Source organism: Schistocerca cancellata, chromosome 9 (assembly GCF_023864275.1).
Source record: "Schistocerca cancellata isolate TAMUIC-IGC-003103 chromosome 9, iqSchCanc2.1, whole genome shotgun sequence".
NCBI classification, from domain to species: domain Eukaryota; kingdom Metazoa; phylum Arthropoda; class Insecta; order Orthoptera; family Acrididae; genus Schistocerca; species Schistocerca cancellata.
Window position 1 is genome coordinate 442,476,971 of NC_064634.1, and position 15,539 is coordinate 442,492,509.

Sequence of the window (15,539 nt, forward strand, 5' to 3'; positions counted from 1 at the left end):
CGAGGATAATGGAATGTAGTCGAATTAAGTCGGGTGATGCTGATGGAATTAGATTAGGAAATGAGACACTTAAAGTAGTAAAGGAGTTTTGCTATTTGGGGAGCAAAATAACTGAGATGGTCGAAGTAGAGAGGATATAAAATGTAGACTGGCAATGGCAAGGAAAGCATTTCTGAAGAAGAGAAATTTGTTAACATCGAGCATAGGTTTAAGTGTCAGGAAGTCGTCTCTGAAAGTATTTGTATTGAGTGTAGCCATGTATGGAAGTGAAACATGGACAATAAATAGTTTGGACAAGAAGAGAATAGAAGCTTTCGAAATGTGGTGCTACAGAAGAATGCTGAAGATTAGATGGGTTGATCACATAACTAATGAGAAGGTATTGAATAGGATTGGGGAGAAGAGAAGTTTGTGGCACAACTTGACTAGAAGAAGGGATCGGTTGGTAGGACATGTTCTGAGGCATCAAGGGATCACAATTTAGTATTGAAGGGCAGTGTGGAGGGTAAAAATCGTAGAGGGAGACCAAGAGATGAATACACTAAGCAGATTCAGAAGGATGTAGGTTGCAGTAGGTACTGGGAGATGAAGAAGCTTGCACAGGATAGAGTAGCATGGAGAGCTGCATCAAACCAGTCTCAGGACTGAAGAACACAACAACAACAATACAGCTGCAACTTGTTTTCGATTCCAATAATTATTTGCTCCGTTTCAACTTTAAAATGCAAGTATGACAAAATCGTAACCCACTTTTGTACAAATCTTTTAACACTTTTCTTTTTAGGATCATACTTCTGCCCTGACCGGAATTTATTCAAAACCTCCATTTGTTTTCTTTTCCTCAATACTCATCGCAAAAAGCCTGTTTGAAATCCACTAATCGCTCATATTTATCTGAGGCCAAGTTTCCCCAAATTCTTGCCTCTCTCATAAAATATGAAGTAAGGAATTTTTTATCATTGCAAAATTTAGGCAAAACATCCTCAAAATCACTCCAAAATTCCTTTCGATGAAGATTTTTACTAGGATCAAATCTCAAAAATTGGCGATGTGTTACACAAGGAATTTCAGATGATTCTACTACACCATTAGTTACTACACAGCCACTATGGTTGTTAACATTTTGCTCTACTCGGGTTAGTGTACCCTCATGATCACACAATTACTCATTCCAACTGATACTGAATTGCTGGATATTAGTTTTTATGTTAGTAATTTTAGTAGCCACTTGCACACCAAACATAACACACACATTTTTTCCACCGTTAACATGACTTTCTAATGCAACATGGCTATCCTTACAGTGTTTTTCTATATTCTGGACCTGTACATGAAATTTAATTAGTTCTGAATTTACTTGCTCTTCCAATTGTTTGCAATCGCCGGCCGCGGTGGTCTAGCAGTTCTGGCGCTGCAGTCCGAAACCGCGGGACTGTTACGGTCGCAGGTTCGAATCCTGCCTCGGGCATGGGTGTGTGTGATGTCCTTAGGTTAGTTACGTTTAAGTAGTTCTAAGTTCTAGGGGACTTATGACCTAAGATGTTGAGTCCCATAGTTCTCAGAGCCATTTGAACCATTTTGTTTGCTATCCTCAGCAACTTGCTCAATCTGAACAGCCATATTGATCTTTTACTGTTATAACAGGCTAGTTACATTCTTGTTTTATCTGATTAATTTCACCTTCCACATTATTACTGAACGAAGTTGTGGTGTGTGTACTGTAAGACATTTGGTACACACACCATCAGATTATTTATCTTGTCGCTCTAACGAAGTAGGCGAGTGTCAGCAATGTGTCTCGTGGTCTTATCATGGCGTGTTTATCTTCTGCCGTTAGGTCAGACGATAGAAATGCCACTTGCACGCTTAGAGTAGCAGATTGACGGTGACCAACTTTAAACGGAACTTGATAAATTTTCACACACATTTATTAAAATAATAAAAAGCATAGAAATTACTTAACTTGATTCTGGATGCTGTTTACAATTGACAATCTGAAGTTCCTTTTGGTCTTGGTATGTTAATCTTATTCTCACATATCTCTGATACTTGACAAAGTGTCTATTCATTTATCTTCATGGCTATGTACAGGAATATGATAATCTTATTAGACGCAGACTGAAACTTGACTATAGACTAATGCAGACTGGTACATACTGGTGCAGACTGACTAATCATAGGTGTGTACACTCGTTATAATACCTCGAGCGTTCAGGTATCACTGTGCGTGAGTGTGACCCGCGAGGAGAAAAGGTTCTACGTTAGCAGCAATCTCATTGGCTGCGTTACATATTAATACGCGGATCAGCAGAAGCAAAATTTGGTCCATCTCTAAGACAGCGCCATCTCGTAGTGCGGAGATGGACGAGTGCTGCGCCTGCACTGTTGTGCTTAGCAGGGCGCGCTCTAGTGGGAGAGTTGTGTACGCGCTGACTACGCGGAACTATGTACACAACAGAAGTCACATCATTTTTCCAAGTATCCCTCAAATTCGAAACTTTATCTTCCATCCTAGCAACCATTTCTATTGAAAAGTTAGTAAACCCCTGATCAACTTCAGTATGTTACTCATTTATTTCAGAACTTAAGGAAGTTTTTATATCTGAACCCATTTTATACATTTTGATATCCATATCAGTACCTAATTTATTCATTTTAGTGTCAATGTCACTACCCATTTTATTCATTTTAATATCGATATTAGACCCCATTTTATTAATTTTGGTGTCAATATTAGAACTCAACAAAGATTTAATTTCACTACCCATTTCCTTCATATTAGCATTAATCTGCCTCGTATTCTTTAGAATATTTACTAACATGTCTGAAACTATCTCTTGGTTCACAAGCCACTGATACTAGTTCCTGCTTTATTTCTTTTAGAGTTACAGGCATGTATTTAGCATTGGCTTCCACCACCCTCAATTCATTATCTACACCACAGTTAGACGACCTTGACTCAAGTAAACCAATGTCCTCTGTTTGTCATACATTAAAACTGAAATTATCGATCAAGGAATCATTTTCGTAATTTACATTACCTAAATCTACCTTCAGTTTCTCATCTATTGTCTCCTGATCATTTTAAGCCATTTTGCAAAGTTTCTTGACACACACACACACAAAACTTTAAGTAGAACATTACTTATTTTTTGCCTCGTGCAGCTAACTGTATGGCGAGATGAAACAGCGGGTCCACCGATCCAGTCTATGGGCCAGCACTCCATATATGGCAGTCAACTACTCCGTCTGCCTGGCTACTACTGTAGAACGCCGCCTCTCGAAGTTCAGCAGTCGCCGACGTAGCCTGCCACCTCGTTCCACTTATTGCCGTTTTCCGACGAAAGTTCATTTCACTCGCTCCTATTGTCCTACTATAGTTCCTTTACACACGCGTCTGAATATTTCACGAGCTCACTTGACACTGCTGTTTTTATAAAGTTCCTACACATCAGAACTTTGCTATTGTTTTTCCTGCCCGATGCACCAATTGCGGCGGGGCGGGTTATAAAAGTTTGCTCGTTCGTCGTACTGTTCACTGCAAATAGTTCCACCTACCTCAGTACGGCGGTAGATCACCAGCCCGTTTCTCTACATACTGCGCTGTCAACGTAAAAGCAACGTTCAAGAGAACCCCGTCAATACTTACGTTGCAAAGTCCACATAAACTGTAAACTGTAGTTGCCAGCTATCCTATAAAATCCTTATAATAATTTTCGGGTGGAAGGTGGTTGCTTCTTTCCTTCAGGAAGATATCAAATTTCTAATACAAGTCTTTTTATTTCCTTTACTTCAAATGAAATAAAAAACCTGCCATCAAGTCCAGAAGTACTTTTCTAACAAGACCACTGTTCTCAGTTCACAGTTCATGCAATCCAGATCACACGGAAGGAAGCCAGAAATATTCATTAGTCCGACCCGAATAATTACGCGATTTCACAGTTACAGTTCCGCGACTAATAGTGAGTTTCACTCTCGGTCCTTTTCAGTGGATTTCTTTAAACAGAAACTGCTCGCCAAATATTCCACATATGAAAACAGAACATGCCACGCGGAATTCTTACACAGGACGAAAGTTCACACGCTATATAACTTATCAACAAAACAATTCCAAAATTCCAATTTTCAACAAACTGTTAGTAAATGTAACTTCTTTCATGGCAACATTTTACACGTAATGAAGACTGAAACGTTCAACATGACCTGCACGTCCAATAGCTGACTAGCGACTCCCACTGGATGCTGCTTCTACCACACCACATCTATCTAGTCGTGCACGGGAACTGCTTAATTCTGATTGGCTGTTTCGTTTGACCAGCCCATCAGAATCATCGTTCGAGATCATTCTCGCGCCAAAACTGGCCCACATCAATCACTATTCACACATGCATTTACGTCATTCCAACATGCAAATACTAATATAAGATTTAAGAAAACCAAACGAAAATTTGTCTTGTAATAAATTTAGAAATCGATTTTACTTTATACCGATATTCTGGCTGCCTCCTTACAAAAGCAAGTACACTTAAGACATACGTCATCAGCAGTGTGGGTACAAACATCTTTCCCATGCTATGATTATATAATGTATTACAGAAATTTAATTTTGAAATTTAACGTATGCTTCTCATACACTGTCACATTTACTCTCATTTGTTCCCACAACAACATAAGACACAAATAATAATTTCATCTGATTTTTATGTTACGAAAATGAAAAGCAGTTAAAATTTTTAAATTAAAATCTCAATTAAATAATTCTGTCCATTGAAAGTTCTGGTTATGATACCAGAAGATAAACTGTTATAGTTCCTAACTGAATTTAATTCCCTACATGTCGGTTTTTTACTTTTTAAGTAATCTCTGAAACTATGATTGTTAAAGTGTTAAAATTTTTGTACAATCTTCTCCTGAATAACAAAAGGTAGTGTACTAATTTTGAAAGTGACTGAATAATATTTAATATAGTTTATTTAGGCTCATAGTGGCAAGAATATAAAGTCGCTCGAAGTGACATGTATACCGTATCTGACGGCTAGCCATAAGCGACTGGTGCGACTGACTCATCGCTAAGACACAACTTGCTCTCTCCTTCACAGCCAACGGCTCCAATACTGCGGGCTGTACTGCAATGTTGCCTACCGCAATAAATGTTATCGCGTAACAACTTGCGACGTCACACGACCTACCATAAATATACAACAAGCAAAACATGACAATTACTATAGAATAAAACCAAGCCAAAAACTACTTACCAATAAAAGCCTCCGGCAATACCACCCCCCTCCACCCCCCCCCCCCCTCCACACACACACAAACGTGCGGGTGCCAACAACGCCACGTATGCATGTCCATGGTCCAAGCCGCCGGAACTCTCGTGAACCTGATGTTGTTGCCACAAATGTGACACCTAACATATTCAGCCGTGAGACTGAACAGCTGCAGAAACTGTGTGACAGACATCGTATCATCACCCATCTCTAAACGTAGTAATACACCCGTGAACTTCACTGTCATATCCATACCTAACAAAAAAGCAATAAAAAATTAGACTTCTTTCCACCCAAAAAACACCAGACTAATCAGACCTAACAAAAAACGCCAATCACATAAACAACAAACCTTAATAATTCACTGAAAACTATTCCCATAGCCCACGTTATCGTACCGACTACCTAAACTCAGAACCACGTGCGCACGACGACAACTAAAACTCGAATGAACCAATTACTACACGTTAAACTCAGCACGTCCAAATCCACCACCAGAGGGCACCACCAAATATAACAACCCAACATATGCAAACACAACTGACTCAAAAACTCCGTACCATAGTGACGTCACACACCACAACGCTATTACTTCACGGGTCAAAGCAGACGTGGGGAATCGGAGGCTTGCGTTGACCCCCAGAGGTGGGCCAACGCGTTATTGACTTGTAAAATTTGTGAACCTCTTTCTCTTGAGTAAATGAACCATTTTTTCTGAAATTGTAAGTACCTGTTTCTCTGTACATTTTTCAGCACATGCAACAATTTCCGTCACATCCAAATAATTCCTTCGTGATGTGTCTTTTTTTTGTTTTTGAGTGTAATGTTTACATACCTTTCTTCTGTTAGTCTTGCTTTCCTTTAACTGCCCCTTATAGAAGGTGTTTAGCGTGGAAAAACCAGAACAATATTTTATGCTTGTCGATACGAATGCTGCAACGGGAACTTAAAGTCACAGACACTAAGTGCGAAGCGTCGCGGTCGCCTGGACCGATGAGGTGCGCGGCGGCTGTCGCCTGCCGCAACTCTTAATCAGCAGTGGTTCTGATCGGACAGGCAGTCGCGTTCTCTTACGTGGAGCTGATTTTGGGAGGTTTTGCTGTAATTGGCGGATTAGAAATGAAAATAAATGATTTTCGTGTTTCCGTTGATTTGGATTGAAGAGTTCCTAGATAACAGAACGCTGCGTGTCATTCTCAATGGAGAGAAGTCTTCAGAAGTAAGAGTGATTTCAGGTGTGCCGTAGGGGAGTGTCCTAGGACCGTTGCTATTCACAGTATACATAAATGACCTTGTCGATAACATAGGAAGTTCACTGAAGCTTTTTGCGGATGATGCTGTAGTATATCGAGAGGGTGTAACAATGGAAAATTGTACTGAAATGCAGGAGGATCTGCAACGAATTGACCCATGGTGCAAGGAATGGCAATTGAATCTAATGTGCTGCGAATACATAGAAAGAAAGATCCTTTATCATTTAGCTACAATGTAGCAGGTCAGGCACTGGAAGCAGTTAATTCCATAAATTATCTGGGAGTAGGCATTACGAGTGATTTAAAATGAAATGATCATATAAAGTTGATCGTCGGTAAAGCAGATGCCACACTGAGATTCAATGGAAGAATCCTAAGGAAATGCAATCCGATAACAAAGGAAGTAGGTTACAGTACACTTGTTCGCCCACTGCTTGAATACTGCTCACCAGTGTGGGATCCGTACCAGATAGGGTTGACAGAAGAGATAGAGAAGATCCAACGGAGAGACGCGAGCTTCGTTATAGGATCATTTAGCAATCGCGAAAGCGTTACGGAGATGATAGATAAACTCCAGTGGAAGACTACAGGAGAGACGCCCAGTAGCTCGGTACGGGCTTTTGTTTCGAGAACATACCTTCACCGCGGAGTCAAGCAGTATATTGCTCCTTCCTACGTATATCTCGCGAAGAGACCATGAGGATAAAATCAGAGAGATTAGAGCCCACACAGAGGCATACCGACAATCTTTCTTTCCACGAGCAATACGAGACTGGAATAGAAGGGAGAACCGATAGAGGTACTCAAAGCACCCTCCGCCACACACCGTCAGGTGGCTTGCGGAGTATGGATGTAGATGTAGATGCAGAACTGACACGTTCAGCAGACGAAATGTGGTTAAAAAAAATGGAGAAGGTAATGGGATCGATCTCTAGATTAATTTCAGTGTAAGTGGAATGTCGACAAGCCTGTGTTTCTCATTATTATTTTTGTGCGTTGGGCAGTCTGACAGCCTGAAACTTCCTGTCAGATTAAAACTGTGTGCCGGACAGAGACTCGAACTCTCATTCAGTCTAACAGACTGCTTCTTGCACCGTATTCTGAAGGTTCCTGTTTGATTCTCACCTTAATTTCAAACTTTCACACGCACCAAAAGACGTCCTTTACCTCTGGCAAATCCAAGTGATGAATGCCTGCTTCGACGATTGTTCGTAATCTCATTTAAACATAATGTCTCCCGCTTATAAGTGGGTTGAAGTCTGTTTACATTAGGGCATGTGAGAAGCAGATGTTTCAGCAAATGCGAACGCCACACACGAAATTTAATTTTTGTGTCATCATTAAAAACAGGAAATATAAAAAATCACTATCCGTTTGCGGACATATACCGTTTTGATATTCGTTTGGTGCTAAACAGTTCTGTTTCTCTTCTTAGTATTCAGATTCATTCAGGATTACAGAACAAGAATGAAGGACGAAATTAATTTCTTTTTAGAGTACGCAATCCTTTAGTATTGTTAAAATTATATATACACTTTTCTTTGCGATGGAAAAACGATAGCAATGAGTAGTGTAACAAATTCATGATAAGGTCAAAATACAAACATTCGAGCTTTGTGTTTATTGACCAACGTTATGTTGGCTGGAAACAGTTGATAAGTGAGCACCTCTTTGTAGCAAAACTCGGTTCCCCGAGCAGTCATTTCAATTGATCCTACGTTTTAGTATTATGTGTCAACATTCTATCTTATGATTTTCAGCAATTGTTTTAATAAAAGGCCGCTTTCGGATCCATTAGATATTGATATAAAGGTTCACAATCCATTGTCAGGATTTTGGGTTAGTATTAATGCGTGGGAATCAGAAATTATTTGAGGGCTGAAGTTTGCGACACACATTTCAAAAATTAGAAAATTCGTAACTCTGTTATTTGCGCTGTCTTTGATGAGCTATCAGAAAAACTAATAACCACTGTAACCTGTGATTCAAGCGTTCATTTTTCTTCTACCCATTAGAACTATTGTTTCCACATCGACCCCTGACTGCCGATAGGTAGTTGTCTTAGTAATGTATCTACGGCGGCGTGCTCTGCAGTAATGCCTCCGAATCTTATATGTCAAAACTCTTAAATATTTTAAATTAAAACAGAAACATTCTACATCTTTATTTTTCATGTCTAAATATTTGTTACCTTCTGCCGCTAGAGGGCCCCGAGTTGTAGCAATGTTTAACGTAATTGCGTATGTTCGAGAGAAGCAGCGTGCTGTAATTGAGTTTCCAATTCAAAGAGTTTGTCCACACATGGAGTATCCTCTTCTCCTTCACGAATGCCAGACCAGACACGAGCGCAGAGATCCCTGCAGCAATCCGACGCCCGGAGTTCACTGTCATCAATCATCCTCCATGCAGTCTCGACTTGGTCCCATCGGATTTTCATCTGCTTCAGAATCTTAAAGAAGACCTTCGAAGACTTCACTTGGTTAGCGGTGGAAGCAGATGTGAGGATGTGGTTCTGGGAAACGAACATGCCACATATCAAACAGGGCTCTCGTTGGGAGAAATTGTTTCGTGTCCAGGGTATCTATGTTGAGAAATAAATAAACGGACATGACGAATACAGACGTTGAATGTTTATACCGTTTGTTTTATTTAAAAAGCTTTAAGAGACTTCACATAAAAAATTCCGAGGCGTCACTTTTCAGCGCGCCCTCGTGTATAAAGAAATTTGTCACCGTTAACAAATGGTTCAAATGGCTCTGAGCACTATGGGACTTAACATCTGAGGTCATCAGACCCCTAGAACTTAGAACTACATAAACCTAACTAACCTAAGGACATCAACACAACCATGCCCGAGGCAGGATTCCAACCTGCGACCGTAGCGGTCGAGCGGTTCCAGACTGAAGCGCCTAAAGCCGCTCTGTCACAGCGGCCGGCCACTGCTAACATCATAGCTAGCTTATATTTGTCTTAACAATATCGTGAAAAGAAAGTTACTACTCACCGTATAGCGGAGATGCTGAGTCGCAAATAGGCACAACAAAAAGACTGTCACAAATACAGCTTTCGGCCAGTAACGCCCCAGTTGCCTGAGATTGTAGTCACGTGTGTGTGTGAGTTGCGTTTGGATGGGTATGTATGTGTGTGTTTGTCGTCTAATTTTGATGGAGTCCTTACTGGCCGAAAGCTGTATTTGTGACAGTCTTTTTGTTGTGCCTATCTGCGACTCAGTGAGTAGCAGCTTTCCATTTCACTATATTGTTACAGTCTATCCTAGATTTTCCATTGTTTGAATTTATATTTGTCTTACATAGAAATTAATATTTTAGTTGCTACATCTGCCATAACTGTTAAAGGCTAGTGGAGACGAAACTTACGCCGTCGTAACCCTTGACAGAGCGGGTGGGCGGAAACTGTGGTTCAATTGACGCTGAAATGATTGGCCCATATGACTTCTACTGAGTTGTAACATTGGGTGTATCGCAGGATCCCTCTTGTCCGTCCCACCAGAGAATAAGGATTGATAGTAGTGCTCCAGCTCGTTACCGGCTTCTGTTTTAGCTGAACACTTTACATTCAGGAACATAAGGAAAAATTTATCTGGATTTTAGTAAAACTACGAGGACTACATTCAGGTATAACCTGGTTCGCATATAGACATAAAATCGTGTCAACACCAATAAAGAATTATGCTTAATACTTACGGTTCTTGTCTCCTTCATCTTTGAAGTTATCACTATCGGCACTTTCGCGAGGCATAAAAAGTACATCTCCTCACTCTGGTGTGATCGAAGTGACAGAAGCTTGCTTAGGTACTGTCGATATTTTTCTGCCCGTCATCCAAGGGTAACCGCAGCCATGGTCTCCGAGCTGATAGGCCATGCTGCTGCAACGTCGTAGAACTGTTCATGCAGATGGTTGTTGTTTTGCAAAGTCCCCATCTGTTGACTCAGGGATCGAGACGTGGCTGCACGATCCGTTACAGCCATGCGGATAAGATGCCTGTCATCTCGACTGCTAGTGATACGAGGCCGTTGGGAACCAGCACGGCGTCTCGTATTACCCTCCTGAACCCCCCGATTCCATATTCTACTAACAGTCATTGGATCTCGACCAACGCGAGTAGCAATGTCGCGATACGATAAACCGCAATCGCGATAGGCTACAATCCGACCTTTATCAAAGTCGGAAACGTGATGGTACGCATTCCTCCTCCTTACACGAGGCATCACAACAACGTTTCGCCAGGAAACGCCGGTCAACTGCTGTTTGTGTATGAGAAATCGGTTGTAAACTTTCCTCATGTCAGCACGTTGTAGGTGTCGCCACCGGCGCCAACCCGGTGTGAATGCTCTGAAAAGCTAATCATTTGCATGTCACAGCATCTTCTTCCTGTCAGTTAAATTTCGCGTCTGTAGCACGTCATCTTCGTGGTGTAGCAATTTTAATGGCCATAGTGTAGATTAAAGCAAAGTGAAAATCAATTTTTATTCAGCACACATTGAACATGGCCAATGTAATGTTTATACAGCCTTATTTTGCTAAATGGGACAAAATGCGAGAAACAATGTATGAGAGGGAAAGGAACAAAACAGGTCATACGGAGATATAACCGGAGACGTGGGGTTCTGTACTATAGACTATTTATTTATTCATTCATCATGCCTGTGCAGTAAGGTACAATATACGACATGCTTTGGTGAGATCATCTTTAGATTAGGTGTTCAAAGTGGTGCTAAGAACCTCTGATCATGTGCGAATATCAGGCAACAGCGACTGACATTCACGTTCAAACATGCCAACCTGCAATTGAATGGCGTCACAGGCAGAATGAATGTATTATGCCAGAGTCTGTACGTCCAGGATGGGCTCTGTATACACGATTCTCTCAGGTGCTCCTACAGGCATAAATCTGGAGTCCAATGATTGGGTGGGTCACGGGACTTGACCATCTCATCCGATCCATTGGCCAGAGTAGATGTTTCAATATGCCTCCATATGGAAATGGGGATGTGAGCTGGAGCACCATCACGTAGCAGCCACATTGCTTTTGTACCACGAAAGGCACGTCGTGCAGCGAGGGAGGATTGTCACCTGCAGGAAGTGAAGATATTAGCGCCGTTCCATGAGGATTCTTAGCCCACAGGTGGGTGCTGAGAAGGTTGGCAATACTGACCATCGTAAAGGTAGCCTCATTTGTGAGCAGGACGGATGACAGAAATTCCATCACCGTGGTCATCTGTGTGGTGAACCAGCGACAAAGTCTATAGGTAACAAGGTCAGCACACTCTGTATGTGGTATGGATAGTGTCAGCTGAAGCGGAGAATGTTCAATACTTTCGTCTTGCTTACCTCATGCTGGCGGGCCCTGCCTAGTGCTAACTCCGGGGTCATATTTCACACTGTCCAACATCTGTTCCTGCAAGCCTGTGTACCCACCGTCTTTCATGATTATCCATTCCCGTAAACGAGACTGTCTCACACAGACGACGGAACACTGTTGCAGTCGGTTTATATGCTACCCGGTACAGTCGTGCTGCCGCCCGCCCACTGCCATTTGACTGTTCGCATTTAAAGATTATGCAGGCCTGTTCCTGGTTGGTATACGGGGCCGTCGTTCTGCACTACATGGCACGCGTCCACTCCAGAGTAAGTCGGCGACAACAGTGAAGCGAATGCCTACTAGTCCCGACGTGTGAGCACGCCGCCGTCATGGTCAGTATTGCTGCCCTCTTGATCGTGGAGCTAAAACTCTAGTACAGACAGAACATTCCCATTTACCTCATCTGTTCTCGCGCGTGCTTTCAGTCACAAAAGCATACTTTTATCTCCAACCTCAAGTGGGTCTACCTCCATTGGAACGCGTTTCCGGCCATATATCTAAATGACCTTTTTTGCTACTTATCCTCTCAAGGATCATTTCCTGCACTCTATGCTCATTTAGCGAAACAATTCGGTAGAACACTCATTGTAACAAATCAAAAGTGATTTTTTTTCTGATTGCGCAGCCTTTGGGAGACGTACAACAAGGTTCACAAGTTCACGGGCGTATTGGAGCGATTCAGCACCAATGAATGGGAATTCGAAGAAGACAACGTTATCACATTGTTGCAGCGCCTGGGGACTGTTGATCGTAAACTATTTCCCTTCGATGTCAAAGACCTCGACTGGGAGTGCCTTCTGAGCATTTCTACCCGCGGACTGCGCGTTTATCTGGCCAATGATAGCTTTGATACACTGGATGCTGCCCGGGTTAAATATCGCAGGTAAGTGCTCAATTTTTAATTTGAGTATCTACTACGTTTACAACTATTAAGGGCTAAACTAGCGGGAAGGAGCGCCTGATCCCCGGCACGAATCCGCCTGGCGGACTTGTGTCGAGGTCTGGTGAGCCGGACAGTCTGTGGATGGTTTGTAGGCGGTTTTCCATCTGCCTCGGCAAATGCGGGCTGTTTCCCCTTATTCCGCCTCAGCTACACTATGTCGGCGATTGCTGCGCAAACAAGTTCTCTACGTACTCGTACACCACCATTACTCTACTCTACTCTTGATGCCTGACCATTATGTCTTAGCAACCGATCACTTCTTTCAGTCAAGCTGTTTCACAAATTTAACTGTAGAAAGACCAGGATGGAATATCAACACTATTATGAAAACGATGTATCTGTGTAGATGACAGTTGAGTTGCAGGCTAGCACAACGAAAAGGCTGTTACACATTGAGCTTTCAGCCAAAGACTACTTCAGAAAAGAAAACACAAACACATAGTAAGCACTCCTCACACACACAGACCTGACCGCTGTCTCTGAACTGCTTATCGTTCCACTTCAGTACAAACCTACACTCCCCACAAATACCTCCAGAAAAGATTTCCTAACATTTAAATTTATTATCGATGTTAATAAATTTCTCTTTTATATCACTGCTATCTTTTATGTTATATCCTCACTACACCAGCCACAGTCAGTCATTTTTCTGCCTAAATGGCAAGACTCTGCTTTAATCTCTTATTTCTTAACCTAATTCTATCTGCACTTCCTGATCTAATTCGACTGCATTCCATTACCCCTCTTTTGCTTTTGTTGATATTCATCTTATAACATCTTTTCAAGACGCTACCCACTGATCATCCCATGCAATGAGTGAATGAACGTAAGCCATTTAATTATATTAACAGAAGTTTAGTTTATATCGTATTTATAACTTTGTTATTATATGGTAATACACATACTTTTTTCCCTAAGACATGTGACTGTAGTTTATTAACACAATAACAAGACGTAGTGGACATAATCCTTACCTCACTAAGCAGAATTAATGTACAGTCAATTAAAAATTGTAATAATAAATGTGACAGGAAATGCTACCATATTTAGGTAGGAGTTCAAAAGCCAGTGCCACGATATAAAGAAAGAAATAGTACCGTGACAGGACCGATTAGTCAAGTGTTCAATTGAAAAAGGAAGGTCACAGTTTAACGTTCCGTAGTCGAGATCATTAGAGACTAAGTAGAATCGTGGATGGCACAAGGATAGAAAACGAAATTTACTGCTGTGTTCTTTTCGAAGGAATTATTCAGACATGTTCTTAAGCTATGGAGGGGGGATCATTTCAAAGTCAAGTCAGGACGGAATTGAAATCCTTTTCTTCCAGAGCGATTTCAGTGATTTAACCAGAATGCCATGTCTATTGGTGTCAAACTGACGAAATAAACTACAAGTTTAGTGAATTTAGGGATCTCGTAGGAACAGGGAACGCTTCGTTGTTTCATGCAATATGTGAATGAGGGCTGTCCTGATGGAAAAGTGTTCCAAGTTCGTGTATGTTGCCATTAGTTATTGTGCCATTAGTTATTGTGAATGCCGCTTGTCTCTCCACGTCTTGTATATGATCTCGGAACGATAAGAGCGTCATTCTTAAATTAATGTCTCCAGTTTATTATCAAGGAAACTACAACAGATACAGAGAGCACAATAACACAATTGAGCAGGGCAAGATTTTAGGTTCTACCATCTTTCTCCCACATAAACGTCACCGTTCGTTACGCACATTTGCCAACGATGAACGAGGTCCCTCGTACTGTACTCTTAAAACCTCTAAACCAGATGGGGCTAGTCACTGTCTTACAGCCTCTACAACAGCACCCATGTCTGGAAGATGTTGACCGAGAGTTCATCTTCCATAGACCCAGTCTGAATATGGATGTGGTAGGACAATTCAGCCAAATTTGACAGTGACTTCGGTGGTCACAAATTGTTGTGTGTGTCGTATTGCAAAACTTCCATGTATGTACGTGAATTTAATTGGATCAGAATTTAGCATGAAAGAGGTACACCCGTGAGATGCAGTGCTGAAATTAATATTGTTGTTGCCTTCTACCCTAACAGTGATTTCATGCAGCTACTCCTGCTACTCTATCGGAGCAAACCTACTCATCTCTGTACAAATATTGCAGCCTACATCCTTCTGAATCTGCTTTATATATCCATCTCTTAATCTCCCTCTAAGATTTTCTTCCCACTCTGCTCCCCAAATACTAAGCTGGAGATCCCATGATGTCTCAAATTGTGTCCTATCAACCAATCCCTTCTTTTAGTCAAGTTGTCCAACAAATTTCTTGTCGCCCCGATTCTATTCAGTATCTCCTCATTAGTTGCAGGATCTACCCATCTAATCTTCAGCCTTCTTCTGTGGCATCATATTTCAAATGCCTCTATTCTCCACTTCTCTTAGCTATTCATCGTCCATGTATCACTTCCACACGTGGCCACATTTGAGGCAAATATCTTTAGAAAAGCGGCCCTAACACAAAAAACCATACCCTGTGTTAACAAATTTCTCTTTCTCACAATCACCTTTCTTGATATTGTCAGTCTACATTTTATATCCTCTCTATTTTGGACATTATCTGACATTTCGCTGCCCAAATAACGAAACTCGTTTACTACATTTAACGTTCCGTTTCAAAATCTAATTCCCTCAGCCTCACCTGATTTAATTCCACTACATTCCATTA

The 15,539-nt window shown here is 41.4% G+C and overlaps 1 protein-coding gene across 1 annotated transcript in view; it reads left to right on the forward strand.

Annotated features, from left to right (window-relative positions):
* The window catches only part of LOC126100549 (fatty acyl-CoA reductase wat-like), a 212,838-nt gene that overhangs the window by 167,898 nt on the left and 29,401 nt on the right, over positions 1-15,539 (forward strand). The window contains exon 8 of the mRNA XM_049911167.1: positions 12,532-12,789. Within this exon, the coding sequence (XP_049767124.1) occupies positions 12,532-12,789 (258 nt within the window). The remainder of the gene's footprint in view (positions 1-12,531; positions 12,790-15,539) is intronic.